The sequence below is a fragment of the Oenanthe melanoleuca genome, chromosome 2, assembly GCF_029582105.1.
Source record: "Oenanthe melanoleuca isolate GR-GAL-2019-014 chromosome 2, OMel1.0, whole genome shotgun sequence".
Taxonomy (NCBI): Eukaryota; Metazoa; Chordata; class Aves; order Passeriformes; family Muscicapidae; genus Oenanthe; species Oenanthe melanoleuca.
In genome coordinates, this window is record NC_079335.1 from 49,674,793 (window position 1) to 49,697,726 (window position 22,934).

The following is a 22,934-nucleotide window of genomic DNA, read 5'->3' on the forward strand; positions in this document are numbered from 1 at the left end:
TGCAGGTGGTGAGAGCTTGCTCAAGGCTCTACAGGTGATTCAGGTAAGTGCCCTCATTCAGGGAAACACTAACAGGACTCTGAACAGACAGGTGAGATGTACACACTATCATCCTAGCCAAGGGGCACAGCATGTTGGAGTTTTTCACATTCCATACAGCACCTTCCACAACTGCTGCTGACTACTACAAGTAAATTAGCCAACAGTTAGAATTTGAGTGAGTGTTGCCCTGTGCAAAACCTGCTCCTTAATGTTACACTCCTTACACTTGTTTTCATTTACTGTGTCACTGTACTAACAATAAACACAGCTGCATGGGCAGAGAGAGTGGACTGAAAATAATTACAGGTAAGGCTGGAAGGTTCTCCTCTGCTCACCACTGGTGAGGCCACAGCTGGAGTTCTGACTCAGTTCTGACTTCCAGTACTCTCTAGTACAAGACAGAGGTGGACATACTGGAAGGAGTCCAGCAAAGGGCCACTAAAATGATTAAGAGCCTGAAGCATCTTTCATATGAGGAAAGACCAAGAGTAGCAGGACTGTCCAGCCTACAAAAGGCTCAGAGAGATCTTACCAATATATCCAAACACTTCAAGAGAGAGTGCAAAGAGGATGGAGCTGGGCTCTTTGCAGTGGTGCCCAGTGCCAGGAAAAGAGGCTATGACCACAACCTCAAATACAGCAGGTTCCTGGGCATCAGGAAACATTTATCATGAGGGTGCCCAAGCAGTGGCACAGGTTGCTCAGAGTTGTGGAGCCTCCATCCTTGGAGATACTCAGAAGTATCTTTGATCATGGTAGTGGTTAACCTGCTCTAGGTGTTCCTGCTTGAGGGCACACTGGGCAAGATGACCCCTAGAGGTCCCTTCCAAACTCAACCATTCTGTGATTCTGCTGCAAAAACTAGGACACCCAGAGCTAGTAAACAGGGAAAAAAATTAAAGACTAGTTGTTTGGAAACAGAAGATGGCCAAGAAGCAAGTAAGAGATTTTAATGGTTCCATCTGCTGATATTGGGACAAGGCATAAAGGGCGTAAGTTTTGGGATAGAAACCAAGTGCATTGGAAATGTGAGCACATAAATCTGTAACAGTCAAGACAGATTATATTGTGTCAAGGATAGGCAAGGAAGGAAGTGGGGAGATGGATGAACTCAAAGAGCAAAAAGAGGGTAAAAAAAAGCAGAGATACAGTGGGAAGTTTGGTAATAGTTTATGTGTAAACTTTAATTACTATATATTTAGAGCAATAGGTTATGATTAAGACAGAGAACCTATGAAGGAATTTTGACTTCTTAGCTGAGTACTTACTTTATTTCCTAGGTATGCCTCAGGTGCTGACCAGTAGTAAGTATTTTTCAGTACTTTGACAGCCTCAGTGTTGTTAATACTTATTTGATGGGGCCCATCATATTGGCCTCGCTGAGGCTGCACGCTCCTTGCTTTGTACAGATCAGTAACAAGCCATCCAGTCATGTCTGAAATCTGCAGGAGTAGTAATATTAATGGAAGGCAGGCAGTCACTGAGAAAGCATTCACCTCTTCCTAGATATTCATTCAACCTGATGTGTCTAAAACACTATCATCAGACAAGTCTGAAACCCAAACTATGCAAATATGCCACTTCAGACTAGGATGGTCTCCCCCTCTCTATTTGACAGGAACAACAATATAATGAGTGTCATTTTCATCCTTCCAACAGAATTAACATTATACCTATACTAACATTATACCTGAGAAAGAGACACAGAATTTGAAAGGCTTCAAGGGCAATTGTCCCCATTTACAGATAGGGCTGAGTTGGAGGAAAGCAAAAACTACAGTCCCAAGATGAGAAAACTTTTTTCTTTTCACAGAGAGAGCTTTATCCAATCATCTTAGAATTTCAGTTTGGTATGTTTTTCCTCCCTTTTAGTTGCACACAAAACAGGAGACCCAAAGTGTGCTAGCTCTGCAAAGATACACAAGGAATTTGGTGGGAAAAGAATGGCCCCAAAGCCCTATAACTCAAGAGCTGTCTAATCAGAAGACAGTGATATTTATAAACACTGTTTGCTAAGAAAGAGTACTGGCTCTATCACCAGAGGTCCAATAGCCTTGTCTATTAAATATGAGAATAAGGAAACAGGTTTGAGTTTATCTCTTCAGCGTGAAAAAAAGACTTTAACAGTCAGAAAAAATCATTTTTCCAGTGCATTCCTGCAGCATTCACTATCCAATGCTTCTGATATTACTGCAAGCCAGTGGGGCCAAAGCCTGCATAGGATGACTTGCTAACTACCTCAGAGCTGCCCAATGATACTGAAAATCCATTCCTCTGTAAGGAGACACATACCAGAATTTGCAGTTAACTTGGGCACATGTCAAAGAGAAGGACAGCACATTTTGCAGCTGCCTGAGGAAAGAATATTAAGTCATGGATATAACATATAAATACCTGACTGACAGGCCATGTAAGACTGTCACAGACATCAGAAACGCCAAAGCAAAAACACTCTGTGCAGCCCTGAGGATTTCTTTCTTGCAAATTGTAGAATCCTGGTTTACAGAGATCACAGTTTTCACCTTCTACATTTTCCTGTCAAAGGATATAACATTTGGTTCACATCAGTATTATTATGCTAACAAATACCATGGATTAGGTGGGATTTAGGCATAACAGCATTCAGAAGGTTATAAAAGAAAACACATTTCAGCACAGCAGGATTATTGAATAAGACTCAGAGCTTAAAACTGAAACTGATTGGAAAAATTCATCAGAATTTGCCAGTTCATCAAAATCTAAACAAGCCCCAGCAAGGGTTCTATTGTAGTAAAATTTCAACGCAGAGACAGGATTTGAAACCTTCTGCCAACTTACCAGCCTACTTCTCTTGTAGCTTGACTTTGCAGAATGCCCTGAAGAAAAGATCTCATGTTTTCTGAATCCAAATGGATTACCTTTCAGATATCTCACCAGACAGAATCCAGAAAGTTCACCTTTAAGACCAGGCTCTTGGAGCCACCACAGCCAGCTTCAAGACAACAGTTTCTCAGCCATCTCTTACTATTTATCCTGTGACACCCACAACTGCTGGCACCTCATCCTGGAAGAGCACCACACTATGCTAGCTGGCAACTCTTCCACACTAAGATCCAGAAACTCCTGCTTCAGAAATAGAGGTGCTCCACTCCTTTAGCTCCTTTCATTGGTTATCTGCCATGCAAATTGGGTAGTTCAGAGCATACAGCTACAAACCTCTTTCAATGCAGAATTTATAGGAAAAAAAATCCAAAATGGTGCACTCAATATTTTTTGTCATAAAAACTTTGTGTAGCAAATATGTGGCTATTTCTTAAAAAAAGTTGACAATTGCAGCTGACAAACTAACCAGGAGAGAAAATATCTGACAAATACCCACAAAGCTGTGTAAATAGCAGATCTCCATGGGCATTTCCACACACTAAGATACAGAACATTTCCCACTGCCAGGGATTCTGATAACGTCCTTGGTTCATATCAGGACAAGACCTGGACACACACCACTCTCCAGTCTCAACTTTGGGTTTCAACTTTTACAAAGGCAAAAAGATCTTTACAGAACACCTCACAAGGTTCCCTGATAGGTATGGTTAGGACACTAAGACTGCAAGGCAACCATGTGAAGCACAACTCTCACTGTTTTGAGGACACCTACACAAGCTCTGCATTGCTATGAGAGATGCAAAGCCTGTGGAACAAATTCTGCTTTCAGAAGCAGTTACCAGGGTACCTTCACTTCAGTCACAATCACTCCAGATTGCAGACTTACATCAGATCTGGTCCTATGGAGCAAGTTTCAGGCTTACCAGAGAGAAATCTGAGACTTCCAACTGTCTTTCCTTCTGGAACATTGATTGGCATGACAAATTTACATAAGACCTCTCTAGACAGTCAGGTTATGTGTTTTTGTACGCAACATACAACCTGTGTTTGCAAAGCACAATTAAAAATTTATGATCTCCAGCTCTGATTCAAAGGCTGAAGATGGCTGCTTCTATTTGTTCATATGCAAACTTGGGAAAAATCTCAGGCATTATCTCCCCTCAGATAATGAGATCTCAAAATCTTGGATTTTTACAGAAATAGTATTTGTATGCTCTTTTCAGCTTTTTTATTTCTCAGTCTTCAGGATGGATCTGGATCACACATTTCTTAATGTCTGACATTATTAGACAGAAATTATTTATTTCTTAATGAAAAATAAAAATCTTACCCAATGACTAGACCTCAAGAGCCATGTTTCAGAAAAGATCAAATATCACAAAACACACCATATAAAAAAAGAATACCTTTTTCTACTGTGTTCACAGAGTCTGCAAAGGCTTAGAAATCCTGTCTCCTTCATTTGATATTTGGAGCAAACAAATTTTCTCTTTCATCTCCATTGGTGGTCTGCTGGCTGGTGACACTCTTTGTGATCTGCCCTAAAAATTCTGTGTGCCAGGCCCATGCCCACAACAGCACTGAAAAGGGGCAGTTCCTAGCCCAGTTTATACCAAAATTTTCACTAGTTAGCTGCATTGGCTGATACAGTGTTACCCTAGCTCAAAATCAGGCCTGTATCTCCTTTTTTGCATTTAAATTGGTGATTGGAACCATTTCATTTTTCCAGAGTCCTGTTATTTATATAGGTTTGATTTTTTGGATCAGATAGATTATGCAAAAGGACTAAATTTTCAGAAGAATTGTCAAACAAACCATGTTATCCTCTTCACTATCATATTTGGCAACAAATATATAAACTACTCTAACATTTGGTTCAGAAAATTAAGTAACTTCTTTAAATATTAACACAGTTTTGTAATAAAATTCAGTGGAATCTACAGCTGCAAGAAATTTTAAGAGGTTTGGATATTTACCAAAAAATAAAATGCTGCAAAACTTTTTAAACATTTTCATGGTTTATATTTTGTAATTGAATAATTAAATCATATTTCATACATATGTCTAGTGCAAGTGTTCCAATAGTTCTTTCCAAATGCCTGCTGTTTCCTCACACAAAGCAGATGTTTTAAACACATTTGTTTACAAGCAAGCAGTGACTTTGAAGAGAAGTATCAGTTCATTCCCAAAACCAAACCCAGCTAGACATACTCACTCTCTGTGCCTGCCTCACAGATGTACAGGTTTTATTTCATTTTAATGTCAGTCTGGTCCATTATTATAGAAAATGTTGCATTAGTAACAAATGGAACTATTGAACATAAATTACTGGATTTTTCAGTATAGGGACTAATTAGTAGTTTTAAGCTCTAGGCTGTCAGGTGTAAACCAGGTTACTTCTTACAAAGTAAGTGATTGCCACAGTAATTTCACTATTAAAAAGGAGTTAGTAAACCACAGATTCCATGTTGAACAAAAACAGCAGTTTGGTACTCACTTTGCAAAGACAAGGCTCTGTGCATGGATCTTCATTGATGCTGCCAACCAGGCTGCAGTTACAACGCAGGCAGTTTGGGTAGCCCTGATACCCAAATGCACAACGATCACATTTTTCCCCTGCATAACCCTGCCTGCACTGACACTGGCCTGGCCAAGTCCCTTGAAGAGCAAAAGTAGAGGAAAAAAAATCAGAGTGGGCAATAGGATGGATTCAAATGTATCAGAGGGTACAAATAATTAAGAATTCCTTTTTTATTACACTCATGTCATACTCCACAGACACTTGGCACAAGGTCAATCTCACCATCTATTTTTCATATTTCAAGAATCAAATGCACAGAAACTACATCAAAATGAATTTTGTGACAGCTGTAACAGCATTCACAGTGTTGGATCTCAACACCTTACATTGTTTTACACAGCAGGAGACCACAATCCCCACAGGAGACATTCAGGGAGCTGATATACCTTAAAATTATAAAACTGCGTTATGCCTCAGCCTCACCTTCCCAAAGATTTACCAGTGCTTTGAAGTGGTACCTAAAAGGCCATTCAAAGGTAGAGGGTGTACCCTCAGAGTTCAATGACCAACAGCCAGACATAAAGTTTGGGGAAAAGGCTCTTCCTGCTTCCTTACCACGCTGAGAGTCAGAATGGTGCTCATCTTTAACACAGACAGAACTCAGAGAGCCAAACGGGTCGCAGTCACAGGGATAGCAGGGGTGATCCTCATAGGGAGAAACCTGTAAAATAAAAGTACTCTGGCAAATTCTCAAGTTATTAACTGAGAAAAGTAAAGTTACATCTGCTTCCTGTCTTCAATCACCAAAACTAAAATGAAAGAAGACTGGAAAAAGATAATATGGGGCAATAGATAAAGGGACTAGTCTAACTTTAGCTAGAAGAAGGATCAGGGGATTGCAGTCTAGAAAAAGCTTAAATGTGGGAACAAAAGTTGATCTTCAAAAGCACAAAGATACAGTAACTGCTAATGGCTGGAAGCTGAAGTGTGACACATTCAGCATAAACAGACATTTTTTTTAAGTAACAGCAATTAACCACTGTGAAGGTTTGCCAAAAGATATGAAAATGTTTAAGACAAGAGTGGATGCTTTTTGCAAATATATTGTGGTTCAAAGAGGAAGGAAATTAAAGAAATCCTTGGCTCTGTGTTCAATGGAAGACAGCTTATCTGTTAATACAGACTCATTCTGACTTCATGATCTATGAATCTTTGAAATACAAGGCAGTGCAAATCATATGGCAAGATTTTATTTTTTTCAGGGAAAATTGTCCTTTGAGGTGCTTGAGCTGTAAAGCAAATCAGTAATAAACTCTAGATACACATTTAATGGCTAGGAGTTGTTTGAAGACCTTTCTTCAACGCTTCTTACAACAACTCTAAGACAATCTCTGACTCCAGTTTACTTCCTTGGATGAGCTGTACCTGCTGTCTAGCCATACTCCTATGGATTCATCCTTGCTCTCTGCACCAGTTTTTGTCAGATTTTTAAAGTATGAGTCTTTCAAAATATGCATGACCCTACCAAAGCAAGACCATGTGGAGTAGAAATTTAGTTCAGAATGTCTCATTATACAGAGACCTCTAACACTGCAGTCACATGCAGTATTAAGTTATATAAATTCATATGTTTAACTCTGTCAGTCACATCTTAACAAATGTCTTGTAGAGTTTATGCCCTTTTTCCAGAGAGTGACACTGGAAAGTACACTCAGAGAACACAAGCTCTGCAACAATCATATCATGGAGAGCATTTGTTGCAACATCTCATGAGCCAATGATTCTGATCTTCAAGACAGGTTCTTTTTAATGCTGGTTGAAATGGGCTGATACAGGATGGTACACAATTTTGGCACTTTTGAAGACACTGAAATTTAACTACTTTGGACCTTTTTAGAGCTTTATCCCCAGGAGAAATGGCTTTCCTACCAGAACATATACATTTCCACACTAGGATATCTTCACTTTTAATTTTCTTCCCCAACAACTTGACCTGACCTCCCACACAACTGGACAAGCATTTTGGATTTTTCCTGAAAGTTTTGGTGTTATGTCATTTACAAAAAAAACCCAAACCTCTATAGTTCTTAGCTATTCTGCAACTGATAAGAAAAAAATAACATATTAATCACAATCAGCTGAAATAGCTATGATACCATGTTCACCAAACATTAGAAGGGTATTTTCTAAATCTTACTTTGTGTGGTCTAAAATATCCATCGGCACACATTTCACAGTTGATCCCAGTAGTATGTTGAGTACAGTTTAAACACACACCACCTCCTATATACTGGCCATGAATATCCATGCTTCTTTTCTGATCTGCAATACTCTGGTTGTAATAACAATCTTCTGCTTTGTTATGACAGTTACATTCTGAGAAGGAAGGGAAAAGAAATAATTTTTTTTCTTATTCACACTGTGTAACATTTTCTATAATACTGACATTTTTCAAAGCTCAAAATGTAAGTAGAAGAGCCTATCAATTGACCTCAAAAGTGTGGTTTTTCCCTTTAACTATGCCATGTTCTTAATCAGATTTAATACACTGCATTTCTTAGCAAGTAGGCAAATTTCAAAATCACTGTTATCATTTCAACAGCACTGTTTTTAACATTATTCTCTATCCTACTGAGATAATCTTTTCAGGACTGTTGTCAACAGTGATGTGTGCAATCAGCAATAATGTTCCTTCTGTCCTCTGCATTACAGATGAAAACCTGCCTAATTCTTCTCTTATTTGTATTATAGACAAAATCCGAGAGGTCAACAAAAAGGTATGAAAGTAAAAATTTTATTCAGTCTGAAGAGTGACATTATGTCTTGAGGAAAGACTTCAAGTAAAATTACTTTTTCCATCCAGAACTTTAAATTTTATCCAATAGGTTCTTCATTATCTGCAGCTTGTGCTATGCATTAGCAATGTGAAATGAGAAAATGCACCAACTAGCCCTAGCAACATATTCAGCCATACTGGCACAGCCTAAGTCAATTTGTCAGACAATCTGAAGTGCAATTGGCCAATAAGGAGTTTCTTTCAAAACGTTTGTTATCAGAACAAAGCTCTTCACCTGACAAAATTTATGATCAACTGATGAAATTTGCATTTCAAGTAGCTAACAAAATGATTGATGCAAATCTGCTAGTTTCTACAGGAGTAAAATAAATCCCAAAATCCCTTTGAAAAAGAGACTCTGGAAGCCATACTACCTGACAACACCACTAGCCAAGGAGTCACACTGAACAGATTATTGAAAACCATCTGAACATTTATGATTTGAAGCAGGTTCTCTACCTTTGAACAATCCCATGAACACAGTTAATAGTCTGTGCATTTTTCTGGGGAATTAGTACAGATCTGTATGAAAGCAACCTCAAACAAGAGAATAGTAAGAATGGAAACGCAACTATCTAAATTCTTGTGCATACTTACTCTCACATTTGTTCCCAGCAGAAAGGGTTCCTGGTCTCCATGGTTTCTGGTGGTAGCCTGGACAGCACTTGTTACAGCTCTCTCCACATGTGTTGTGTTCACATTGGCACTGCAATTTCTGGAATAAAAAAAAAATCCACTTTCTTGGAATATTTTGTAATGGATAATTTAATCAATTTTGCCAAAGTCTGCACAGTATCAATCTTACTCCCAAAACTGGCATTACCCACAAATACCCCACAAGAAGCACTGAACTGCTCTACCATAGCACATCAACTACTAGGGACTAGCCTTTCCAGAACAGGAGGGGCAAATATCCTGTGCTGCAAGACAGGCTGTGTCTTGTGCCACTTGAATTGTTTAAATTCAGTGCTAAAGAAGAAGAGTTTAGTTCAAGCAAGTTACACTACAAAAACCAGATATGCTTCCTCTGAAAAAAAAAAAAACATAGTAAATAATTTGTATGCATCATACAATGGGATGATGCATACAAATTATTTAGCTTCCTCTTTCTCATTCTCATTAGGATTTTTTTAATTGGAAAAGTTGTTTTGCAAAAATAATAAGATTAAAGAATACCTTTGTGATTTCATCCAAAGGGCAGCTTCTAGCATGACCATAACAAATACACATGCCACCAACAGAAATGTCCTTTATTGAATAGTAGTACTACAAAAAAACAAAGGTGAGAAAGGTATGAATAAAAGACTTTTACATGTATTTACATGTGTTTCCCTGCCCTACTCTGCAAAATAAAACTTCAGCATTCAACTACTCAGTGTCTTGAAAAAATAAAATAAATACTTGAAAATACTTGCCAATTGGAGGAAAACTTCAATTTTAGCAGTTTTTACTTTTCTTGTGTTTTTCCTTATTGGTACAAAACACTAACTGATTTTTAACTTTTAAGTAGGTATTTAAAATTCCTCAGCTTTGAGAAAGACCACCAAATGTGACCTCAGCCAAAATGTACTTGCAAAAAAAATTTTTTTTCACTTTATAAGAAGCCATAAAGCATAAAAAATTGCCATATTTTAGAGTCAGTCTGGGGACTAAAAGTATGCTTTCTTAAGATGGGAACTCTCCCTCCCTTAAAACCACTTTGCACATTCACTTCCAGAGCAGCTCTTTGCTACTACTGTGTTGCCAGCAAAGTAGTCTATCCAAACTCTTAGTTTAAAAATTGTGGATACAGCAGAATACTATCCATTAATATTGCCAGGTGGTGAGCAAAAACAACATGCATAAGGAAAGGATTTAATTTTCAAGGCAAAGAAGAGGCAGGAAATGACCATCTGGGCTCAGTTACAGCTGCAGTATCAACATGGTTGGCCTGTTTGTATCCTGGGAAGTATGTGCTACAGGGGAAAGAAAAAGAAACACTTTTTCAGGATACTTCTAAGGGAAGAGTTCAATGCTCTCAGACCTAGCAACCCTAATGTCAGCTGGTTCAGGAAGAGAGGTAGCCCTGGGTGGTCAGACATGCTGACTCCTGGACTGTTATTTCTTTGAAGGCTCTTGGAGTTGGAGCAAACTATCTTCTTTGATTTCATACTTATTTTTTTATGGTCTTAAATTTCTTATGTTCACTGTTTTGGGAGGATTTTAATGTTATGGGCATGAACTACAAAAACAATTCAGGGACTTATCATGAACAGTAAGTCCTAAACTACAAAGAAGGAGGCTCAGGCTGAAAAATGAAGGGGAGAAAAGCAGAATTAAATTTCTCACTGCATTCCCTGCTTCACCTCCTTTGTCTTATTTTCTGACAGTGTATGGCTCACAGCAGCTGTGTGCAGCTTGGAGTTGAATGAGAGAAGTGTGATAATCAAATGCTACAGACAGAAATAAATAAAAAGAACACAGAAATAAAGGTGCTGTTGAAAACTCAGAATCTGAATTGGCCATTTTTCAAGACTATGCACAGGAAACTAAACATAATTGGTATCAACAACCATAGAAAAGTTTTCAAAGCCAATAAAAACAGAATCCAGAAAGCTGGATTTTGTTATAGCTAGTTGCACAAAAAAGTGAGACTCAAGGTGAGACATCAGGATTTGGGAACCCTGGCCAATATGTGTAGCTTTTTGTGCAAAACTGCACAAAGAAGTGCTAGGTGGAGGAGTACAAAGCCCTAGATTGCAAAACTGTGTATATTACAAAACCAGTGTCAATACTTGTCCTCCAAATTCATTTTCCCAGATGTATATTTGTATGCTTCCATGCCAAACTTTTCTTTTTGGGGTGTATGTCTTGATATGCCAATACTATTGATAGCTGTAAATACCAACCAGCCTGCTCTGTGGGAACATCTCACCTCTCAGGCTGTGCATTTCCCTATTGCCCACAAGGCACTGATGGAGCAGATGCTGTCCAATACTCTGCTCTTGCAGTCTCCATGCTAGCAACTCCCATTGACAAAAAATACAAACCATCCATATTTTACACTTTCAAATGCTGCAGTTGAATGGACACCTTGAAAGTAGCCACCAATCCCTCACCAAAACCCAAGTTCCTTCCTCCCTTCTGTAATCAGCTATCCAGACAGCACAAGGATTGCCTGTATCAGAGAAGCCACTAACTGCAAGAATCCTGTTGCTGTACAAAGAAGAGTTGCCTGCAGATGTTTTTCAGGAAAAAAGCTACAAAGGAATTGAAGGAGGAAACACTTCTCATGTTCTCCTGTTCTCATCAGAAAAACTTGAGATCTCTGAAGTGTTAACCTATGAGTCGTAGGCAAATTAAAATGATCAAAATGACAAGATACAAAGCAGAAATCCTGAAAACTGTTTAGACTTCCAATTGAATTTATGTGAAAAGCTGAAGAAGTCAGCCTAAGTGCCTGGGGCTCAGTTTCAGTATCCAATCTGGAAATTAGTCAATACTCTTGGAATTTCATACAAACATTTTACATTAATTCATGGGCTCTAAAACAATTGATTATAATAGCCTTTAAATAATGAAGAAAATTCTTCTAAGATATGAAAATGCACAATAGCAATGTTTACAAATAATTATGTTTATGAACCACAGTGCTGAGTCCTGAAATCCATGATACACCACAAAAAGTACTGCAGTGGCGTCAAGAACAACCTCAAGTGGCATCTCCATCAGCCAAACCATACTTTGTATCTTGATGATAAAGCATTATAAACACTGCTCCCAGCACAAATCATTTACTCAAACAAATAAAAACCATCTTGAAAAGCTTTTCCTAAAAGCTGTTTATGACAAGATATTTTTAATGGTGTCAAAGGCAAGGCAAGAATTATTTCACAACCTATCAAAGCCACTCTGAATGACAAAGATTAAGTACTTCTTCTCAAATATGTCACAATAGACTCTCCCATCAAGCTGTACTGAATACCATTTTATGAACAATCAGCTTACCCTTCTGGTAACAATGGGGTCTAGTTCCTTAGGATCATTATGGCTGAGAGTCATGAGGTCAGCATTCAGAGTTCTAATACGCTGCAGTCGCAGGCGAATGTATCGTGCAGAAGTAAATTCCAACAGCTTCTGTGAGGGATCATCAGCACTAGGCCTACCATTGATCAGTGATGTGTGAATCTGGAAAGAAAGGCTGGATTAGTCACAAACATAACTGTGACTCATTTACCACAACAAACATCAGTCTGAGAATGGAAACCACAGAACTTATCTTATTTCCCCAACTCACAATGGTGACATGTTAAACTACCTGGAGTTCTTTTTATTTCCCCATTGTCTACCTGCAAGTAAAATTCCTGCTGCCTGACTCACACTGTTCTGAAACCACCATTATCAGCTCATCATAATCCCAAGTCTCCTGGGCTTTTGCAGAGATAAAATAAAGAGGAAAAACCAAGGTGAATCCCTAGGTCCTGCAGTCTTCCTTCCTCTCCTTCATTAAGATGGAATATGTAACTCTGGCCATAAACCCAATTTTGTCCTTACAGATTTCTTCCCTGCAAATAGAAAGATCTTATTACAAAGCATAATCTGGTCCACATGCTCAATTTGGGGTCATTATTCCTACACTTAGCAGTGACAGGGCTGCACAATCAGCAAGAAGTACTCAGTGATAAGAGAATGCAGTGGGAAGCCACAACAGGGATGACAACTGAAAGCAAGGGGCTGTCATCACAAACCCACTCATTTGATCAACATTTTTCTTGCACAATCCCAGTTGGCCCCACTATGAGTTTTGGTATCAAACTGCACAGCTTTTTCTGGCAACAGCCCCTTCCTTCTTTCCAAAGCTACTTAGGAACACACAAGGATATAGTCCCCTAGGACCATACAGTCCCTGTTCTATTTCATGTAAGAAACTGAAAAACAAGATTCTACCCTACAAACAACACACAAATGTTTAACAGTTCACCTGGTGAACATAACAAAGGGTTATGTTTTGGGCTAGTCAGCTGCATTTCAGAGTGCATGAGATATTTAAAGAGCAATTTTGTCTCTTACACTACTCTCGAATTTATAGTTTCAACTTTGTACAGTACTGGCAAATTGTTCTGAAAAAAATATTCCTACATGTTATAGATTTTATTATTATTATTATTAATTATTTTTAAAAAATCTTAATTCTATAATGGAGCTAGGGGCTCCCTAGAGAGTAACTGTGTTATTTAAAAGACATACAAACAGAAACTTGTAATGGAGGTCACATTCCCAAAATCATAATTTTGACATTTATTGATTAGAAGAATTCCTTCTTAATATTCCAACACAGTGTGTTCAGAGATTTCTACTTTTCTGATAGCTCATCCATTTTCCAACCGCAGAGTAACAGTTACGAAAACCAAAATGTTTCCCAGTTCTCATCCTGCAAATTAGCACCATCTGATATAATATACAGCTCTCATAGAAATAAAGAGAATTCTTCTATTCTATTTCCTACACTAAAGTAGGATTTACTAGAGGTTTTTTTTTAGATGTTTGACCAATCTGTTTTTCAAGACCAGTGCTGGTGCTGACTTTACAACCCTCCAAGGCAATGTATTCCAGGCCTTTCTGGCTCTATTGTTAGAAATGCTCCTAATCTCTAAACCATGTTTTTCCTTGTTGCAATTTCAGGATTCTTCTTGGATCCTGTCACAGACATGCAGAAGAGATTTTTCCTCATTGTACCCATGCAAGTGAAGACTGAACATGCCCACACCATCTCAGTTTGTTCTCTTCAGGCAAATTGGTTGTGACATATTCAGAAGTTATGTTTCCTTCTGGGAATTACAAGGCAGAATTATCAGTCCAATATTCAAATATCACTGCACTCCTTTTACTGAAAAAAATTAATACATATATGCTCAACTACAGAAGAACACAACTTCAGCATGGGGCACCACATCCTATTCTCATTTACCTTTCAGTACACAGAATTTGCTGGGCTCACTGCAATCCTTTGATTTTCTCACCAAAAAGAGCAGGACCCAACCATGGCACTGGAATTTCTAACATACTGTGTTTGCTTTTTATCACTTAAGACACCAGAAATTTAAAGATCAAGAAAAGCCTGTCACAACCAACTGGCCTTACCTCCCATGTGTCTCATGCCACTTCATTTTACATAGTCTTTCCTGCCTAATATATACTCTCACTATGCCTAAGTAGTGCCTTTAAGTGATGAAATGTAAATTATGACTCACTTTTTTAGTTAAGTTAAAAGCCTGAACAGTAGAAATTCTACTGTCTAGAAATTCTACTAGTAGAAATTCCATAACAATACACTTAAATCTTTACAGAGATTTAGAGGAATCTTAACAAGCAGAAAAGGGGAGAAACAGAAAGGATACTGACTAAGATACTAAAGAAGAAATATCATGATTCTCCTTGCACACTGCTAAATTTGGCTAATTTATTGGTTATATAAGTTTATACACCCTGATATTTCTGTATTATGTATTTTTGGCTTACTTGTCCTTCATAACTCAAGATCATTTTCAAACAACTGCAGCTAAAGACTTGCAATTCATCATGAGTCCTACATTGATTATGTAAATCACCAGAATCAGATCTTCAAGTGTAAATCAATATAAATCAGGCAAACAACAGAATTTACAGTCGAGCAGCTATATCTCTTCAAACCTGAGAAAAATCTAGCAGCCAAATGGGCAAAAGGTCAGATTTGGAAAAAAAAACGTTGTTAATGACATGTAGATGTGTAGTATTTTTATCCTAACAGTTATTTCACACCAAGAATCTCCAAGCTGATGGAAGAGAACTGAGATGCTACCAAATGCTGGATAGAAGACAGGCACTTACAGAGACCAACTGGTTTGCAAGGCCATTCTTAAATTCAACAGATTGGCCAGAACAAATTACAAATCCCTAAATGCATGTATTTTCCATAGAGTTCCAAGACTCACTAATGCAGGTTGTGAGATATTCTGTGCAGGCAATATTCCTGTGTGACTGACAATCCAGCAACAAAAAGCAGCCTGTCCTTTGTGAATGACAGCTTTTATGAATGTGTGTTTACCTGCTGGAGGGCAGGAAGGCTCCCCAGAGGGATCTGGACTGGCTGGATAGTTGGGCTGAGGCCAACTGGATGAAGATCAACAAGGTCAAGTGCTGAGTCCTGCCATTGGGTCACAACAACCCCAGGTGGTGCTACAGGCTGGGGGCAGAGTGGCTGGAAAGCTGCCCAGCAGAAAAGCTCCTTGGGGGTGCTGGCTGACAGCAGATGAACCTGAGCCAACTGTGCCCAGGTTCAGCTGGTGTCCAAGGCCAGTGGCATCCTGGCCTGGGATCAGCAACAGTGAGGCCACACCTTGAGTCCTGCGCTCAGTTTTGGGTCCCTCACTACAAGAAAGATATTGAGGTGCTGGAGTGTATCCAGAGAAGGACAGTGGGGCTGGGAAGGGTCTGGAGCACAGGTCCTGTGAGGAGCAGCTGAGGGAGCTGGGGTTGTTCAGCCTGGAGAAAAGGAGGCTCAGGGGTGACCTTATTACTCCCTAACCTGACAGGAGGCTGTAGCCAGATAGGGGCCAGCCTCTTCTCCCAGGCATCAAGTGATAGAACAAGAGGAAATAGCCTCAAGTTGTGCCAAGGGAGGCCTAGATGAGAAACTATGAAAGTTTTTTGCATAGAAAGGATGGTCAAGCATTGGAGAAGGTTGCCCAGGGAAATGATGGAGTCACCATCTCTGGAGGGACATGTAGATGTGTCACAGAAAGAACATGGTTTAAGGGTGAAGTTGGCAGTGCTGTTCTCAGAGTAGGACTCAATGACCTTAGTCCTTATTAGTAAGACTAACAGTTAGTAAGACTCAATAACGTTAAAAGTCTTTTCCAACCTAAAAGATTTGGTGATTATCCACAGAAGACAGAAATTTATTTCTGACACTTTTTGTGTTACGTTTCTCCAGAAAAAAAAAAAATCAGTGCTTTAGACACTGTAGCCCAATTATGTGTACCATCTCTAAGAAAGAATGAGAAAAAAAATGTCACTAAATTGAATTTCTGGTATCCCTGGAGCTGGAGCTGTATGGCCCTACTAAATGTACATTTACAAACAGCATTGTTCCTATACAGTCAACATAAGGGTTGTCTGGATAATTGTGTAGAGAGACAGGTTTAGGCTTCTTTGTTCCATCTGATCTGCTGGTTCTATGTTGACTACATGTTGATCATATGCTCACATCACTGCAGTAAACATTTTATTAAAGTAAGTGTGACTTTTTTCTTGCTGTTAGTTTTAATTTTACGTGAATGGCTACATACAGTCCAATCTTTTTTTTAAGCAAGAAACAAAAACATTGATTTCTATGAAGCTAGGAGCTACTAGCATTCTCCACAGGATAACACCACACTTATTATCATGGTCATACATTACAGCATTCACGACGGAATAACCACTGGTTTAAATGTATCATTTCATTATGTGTCTGCCTCTTCGTAATAAATTACAGAAGTACATGAATAGAGTTTGTTAAAAGAAAGAACAATAAACAGCAAGACTGCACAACTCGTAGCCCTTTTAATTATGCTACATCCTTGAAACAATGCCAAGGCTTGTTTAGAAGTTCCAGCTGTGCCAAGCACTTCAACAGGGTTAGCAGCTTTATCTCACACAACCAGGTGTTCCTAACACAGAAGTTTTCTCTACTAAATGAAAAAACTGGCAGAACACAAAGCCTCTGTTATAGTTTTTTGGGATAAAGGAACTAATAATTCACAGCTAATTGCTACCATCAAATTATATGGAAAGAGAGAACAAAGAGTTTAGTAATGGGAACACACAGAGCCAAAGACACATTTCATCCCAACATTTAGAAGTTTGCTATACTCGTACATGATGTAAAAATAATGTTATTAAAGAAGAATAACAGATATCTGGTAGTGCTAAGGGCGATGAACTCTGTAACTGCAATTCAAATGTTTTCAAATTGCTATCACTCCATGTTCTTAACCACAAACTACCACTACAAAACAAAGATACCTCTCCATGTTCCAGGGGAACTAGTCTGGAATAATAGGAGGTGCAGATCACTTCATCATCTCTCTTGTAAGTTGGCGGCCCAATTCTTGGTGTAATATTGTAACGAGTTAAACACTCGGTATCACTAATTGCATAGTACTGCCACGGTCTGAACTCAGTGCCATCCAGGGAGCGTTCCAAAATCCAGTTTCCAGGTCGTGGAGCATTAGCAGCTTTGATGATGACATATGCAACTTGAAAGACCTGAAAAAAATGCAAGAAGAAAATTTTAACACTTCATTGTACTGTAAAACACCACCAGAAGCCAACGGGGTAGTAGATAGGCTGCCTGGGGAAAGGGTAAAATTTAATACAGCAACTCTGGATAAATTTTTTCACAACAGTTTGACAAGAGGTAGTCTGTGTCCAGGGCATCAGTCTGTGCCAATGTAAGAGCTGAAATCTATGTCTATACTGTGCATTTCAGGCTTAGTTGAGTTTAACAATCTGTGGGAAATGTTTAGATCTTCTGAACCACTGAGGGCTTCAAAAAACTGGAGTTTGGTTGGGGTCTTGTTTGGTTTTTTGTGCTTGGTTTTTATTTTGTGGGGTTTTTTAAAAGATGTAGCCCAAAAAAACTCTTTGGTTTACAATTTAGTAGGGAATGTAATCTTCTCTGTAACAGCATTTCTGATGAGCTCTTTACACCCTATGTTAAAAACCTCTTAACATTAAGATGTATATGAGCTATGCAGCTATCTTGACAACCCAAAGTGAAATCCCCCATGTGTACAACAGGACTGTTCACCTCTTCTGTGAGCAGGCAGGGCAGTAATTAAGTTCATATCACCTTTTAAATCACCTGGTCATGGCAGCCAGATAACCTGCACTGGCCCCCAACTCACTACAGAATCAGACAAGAACACTGAGGTTACTGCAAAGCCACCACGTTCTTCCTTTCCCAGTACCTGCTACATCACCTCACTCACTCAAAAAGGCTGCATCTGCAAATTCACAAGACTTCTATATAGGAGTTTAATGTTTCATATACACTGGAGTAACAAGCCACATTTAGATGAATGAAAAACTCTGTATTATTTAGCCATCTCAGAGAAATGTATATCACTTGAGCATACTGCCTGGTCTGCTGCTATTATCAAAATTCCTGTCTGCATGTGCAATATTAATATGTGTTGAGCTCCAATCTGGCTGCAATCAGTTCTTTCATACATTATAAATTTAAATTTTTAGGTTTGTTTTTTTTTTTTTTTTTGCAATACAGATTAAAGCCAGAGCAAGAACAATACTTGCCACATGAAAGCAGGTTTTGATTTTGCCAATGGGGAAGTAAACTCACAAAAATAAATAGTAACTGCATTGTGTATGCAACTCAGGAAACTACTTTTGAAATAAAATATTATTTAAGTGAACAAAGCTTTGATTAGGAGACCTTCCACACAGGAGAAGGAAAAAAAATTGTTGATACTTATCTTCAAATTATTTCCAACATATCTTTTAAAAAGTAAAGCAATCTTACTTCTTTATTAAAATCAGACATAACTTAAACTACAATATTCACTTGGTTTGACTTTCTTTACATGCATGCCCAGTTTTATCCTGGTAAACATCAGTCAGATACAAACAGAACTTTCCTATTTGTTCCAATAAATATGGAAATTTATAGAAAATTATGATTTTACTGTGACTTTTCAGCAATGCAAGCAGATGCTGGCAAAAGTAGAAGCCAGTTCACTCTTTTGTTGGTTTTAGAAATAAAATTTCTCTAGGGTCCATGAATACTCTGTTGTTTCATATAATCTTAAAATTTGATCAAAGTTAAATGAATATCAATAATTATAATCCAGCTTCCATGAAGAGAAGAGCACCTTTTAAATAAAACCTACATCATGCCAACAATCTCCAACTGAAAAATAAAATACGTGGGTTCAAAGGAACAAAGTTCATCATTTGGGCAGACTTCAAGCCAAACTATAATAATTATACAATTATATTCCCTACACACAACCTGGATTTCATTGATTCAGTTAGTGGTATTGAGTTTTGCACTCAATTATGGCCAAGCAGAATCTGGTGTATCATCACTTCAGTACCCAAAACCTGAAGACACTTGTATGTGACAGGACTTGCTTGTATGGGTATTTTTTCCATCATAGATGATAACTTAACAAAACTATTAAAACTAGAGAAGTTTTATTGACTGGGCTTAGAAACAGCTATGCACTTCCAAATTCCTTTGAAGTCAGTAATCTTTCTCAAATGTATAAAAGATGCAAGACTGAAACCCGAATCTTTTTCAAATACCCTGGTAAAAAAAATTTCCCTCAAAAACTCTCATATGTCCTTTATTTATTTTTTTTTTCTCTCTGCTTGCTGCCATCAACTAAACTGCTTCCCTACTTGTTACACAGTTGGCTGAACAACAAATGATCTACTTTTGATTACTTTGAGATTTTTCAAGACCCATTATAGTCTGCAGCTGATGTGGCTAGCTTTAAATCCAGTTTCAACTAGTAACAATGAGTTATCCTTCATCACAAACTAGCTGCTGCAGTGAAAGGTAATTCACAAGAGTATGCAAGTTGAACTTATTCTAAATATCAAGTTCCTTGGTAAGGGGGTAGTGGAGGGAAAAGCCAGTTAAATATTAACATTTTTACAGAAACTGTGCACAAATTCAATGCATAATTCAATAAATTGAATCTCTTCTCAACTCTGCCATTTACACATATAGCTCACAGCTATCCCATTTTACTTCACAGGTAAATTCACAGGATAATGAATATCAACAACTTCAGGAGAATTTGTCAGGTCCAGAAATAATACAGGTTAAATAAATAAAGGATTTTGTAAAATGTTCCCAGACTCCAGAAATCACAAGACAACCTACCAGGAGGAGCTTTATTCTCAGGGATTATGTTTCCAAGCAGGGGAATGAAGCTGGAGGAAGGGACCAATGTGTCCACAGTGTTCACAGCTGAAGATGTTTTAAGGAATATCTGCAGGTAGGGGTTGTGCAGACCTCCTATCCCACAGCCTCTGCAACCCATAATAGGTCAAGAAGCCCATGTAATGTAAACTGATTTTCCTTTGAGCACTTTTTTACATAATTTGACTTTTATAAGTTCTTCAAGTTTGAAGATCACCAAAGTCAGTTTCTTATCACTTTCCACATTCATTCAGGGCCCACCAACCAGCCATGTGATAAACCTGAGCAAGAGCTAATGATTTGTATACTTCAATTCAACTGTATAACTTTCTCAGAACTAATTTCCTTATTGAACTGCAAGGGTAAAAAGGGCAAGTCAAAGCAAGTTAGCAATTGCCAAGCCATAGATGAAAAATGTCATTTTACAGGCATTTCAATCCTGATTGTTAAGATCAGCCAAATAAACTTGTACTAAAAACCCTCTTTTTCATAGCTGCAATGCCAGCAAAACGAGAAATTTCTGCTTTAATTAGACTTTCTGAAAACACTGTTTCCCTGAACACAGATCCAGCAACACCAAGTGCATCATTCTTGAATATTCTCAAAAAATAGAAGACTAGATCAAGGGATGTATATCAGCTTATATTGTTTACAGAAATATCTTTAAGAGATAATAACAGCATCATGCTCTCAGACAGTTGAAGCCTAGCAATTGTTTGCAACATTTTGCTCTGATGATTCTGTGATGTTAAAAGTGCAAAATACATTAAAATTGATTCCTTGTGTGCAAGCATTAATTTGGAATAGAAACAAATTTAATTTTACTCAAGAATTTTATTGTAAGAATGTACAGATAAACACCCTGAATCTTACATCATCAGTTTTACAAAGCCACAAAAAAAGACTTTTAAGGAAGCTTGCCACATACAACAAATTAGCATTAGTCCTGTAAAGTCAACAGAACAGCACTTTTTGACATCAGCAAACTATGTATCTTTACAGAAACCTGGTCTTGCCAGTTGACTTCAAGATGAAAGCTCTGGAAAAATATTATAATATTTACATTATTTTTTACTTTGTAATAGCAGAACCTCCAAATTACTTTTACATCAGCCTCCAAGTGGTAATCCAGTACTCATAGAATATTCATGAGCTATGACTTAATCTGAAGTGGACTTGTTTTCTCAATTCAGCTTATTACTATGGGTCTTCTAAGACGAACTAGTCTTGCTTTGCAATTGAAGAACTTTTTGATACACAAACATCTGTCTTTCTGCTACACCAAGGATACAGAGTACATTTAAATACCTTTCAAAGTCCAAAGCATGGTAATAAAACTGAGTTAAGTAGTCTTTGTTTAATGGTGTCACAGAATAGTATTTTACAGCTGGCTCAATCACACCACTAAAATGTATCATAGCCAGGATTTATTAGAATTGTAATTTCACAATGCAACTGCCCAGAGGAGTCAAACTCAGGCAAAAAATGCTGTTTTTATAGAAAACCGCTGCTGTGTATTTTGTTTCTGTAGAACCAGCAGTGTAGGAAACACAAGGTCATAAATCAAATCTTAGTGTCTTGTACATCAATCCTACACCTCATTGCTACACTACTCTTTCCCCAGTTCTGGATCATTGCCATACATTTAATGGAAAGGGGGAGGGGAAGAAGCAGTGGTGTAGGTTGTGGGAAGGAAAGAGCATCACACATGTGGATCCTGGAAAGACTGAAAGGCACACTAGAATAAATTTACCTAGTTGCCATGATGCCATAAGAGCTAGAAAATCATGACAAACACTCACTATACTTATAAAATGCTTCCCAGCTATGGGAATCTTCCCCAGATTTGCCAGCCAAGAGTATGTTTTAGCAGTTACCAACCCAACTGCTTGGATTATATCTCTAAACTGTACATTGGTAATAATCCAAAGAAACAATCAATTCCTCTTATCCTAGAACTTCTGGCAATTGCACAAAAAAAACGCCCTTAAATAATGATCAGATGGTTATTTTTAACAGCACAAAAAGGGGTGAATATATACTCTGGCAAGGAAGGTTGAGGGACTTGTTCACTTTAGTATGTTACTTGACAGATTTAATGCACAAAGCTTGAAATGTAAAAAAATAAAGTACCAGTGATGAAGTTATACTGAACACAGGTACTGAATTCGACGATTATTTTTATAGGTCCTGTTTTAATTAATTCTGAAATAAATGTATGAAGAAAACAATTACTAAAATCGCTAAGGTCCTTCATGCTTTTCTTTTGTGTTTTCTTTACTTGTGCTGACTCGTTTAAAGTAAGCACACCAAGTCAGCTCTAATATCTCACTGACTTCAAGCAATCTCTATTAACCAAACCCTTTCTCACAGAGCAGTAATTTACATTCAGTTTGCATAGCCCTAGATGCCTTCTCTTTCTCAAACTCTCTAGGGAAAACACAGAAGAAAGGCCCCTTAGGGGAAACTTTTCAAATCGAATTAGTGAAACTGAGCATGGGTCAGCAGAGGAAAGATATGTATTTGTTCAAACATCAACAGCACTAAGACTCAAGAATAAATGATTCAGAGGGCAGCTCAGCTGGTGTTTCCAAAGTGAAACTGTTCTAAGCGGATAAAAACTATGGCATCCCCTCCTCCTTCACTTTTCCTTCCTGTTTGTCCATTTACAAACCAAACAAAAATCTAACTCTTCAAACAACATGAAAATCCAATCCAAACCT

The 22,934-nt window shown here is 38.0% G+C and overlaps 1 protein-coding gene across 1 annotated transcript in view; it reads right to left on the bottom strand.

The window, feature by feature from the left end:
* Nucleotides 1–22,934, bottom strand: part of LAMA1 (laminin subunit alpha 1) — a 97,614-nt gene that overhangs the window by 52,293 nt on the left and 22,387 nt on the right. Inside the window, exons 4-12 of the mRNA XM_056484109.1 lie at nt 17,286–17,528; nt 12,249–12,428; nt 9,438–9,527; nt 8,859–8,976; nt 7,623–7,801; nt 6,041–6,146; nt 5,402–5,562; nt 2,437–2,577; nt 1,311–1,484 (exon numbers count right to left, since the gene is read on the bottom strand). Of these exons, the coding sequence (XP_056340084.1) occupies nt 1,311–1,484; nt 2,437–2,577; nt 5,402–5,562; nt 6,041–6,146; nt 7,623–7,801; nt 8,859–8,976; nt 9,438–9,527; nt 12,249–12,428; nt 17,286–17,528 (1,392 nt within the window). The remainder of the gene's footprint in view (nt 1–1,310; nt 1,485–2,436; nt 2,578–5,401; nt 5,563–6,040; nt 6,147–7,622; nt 7,802–8,858; nt 8,977–9,437; nt 9,528–12,248; nt 12,429–17,285; nt 17,529–22,934) is intronic.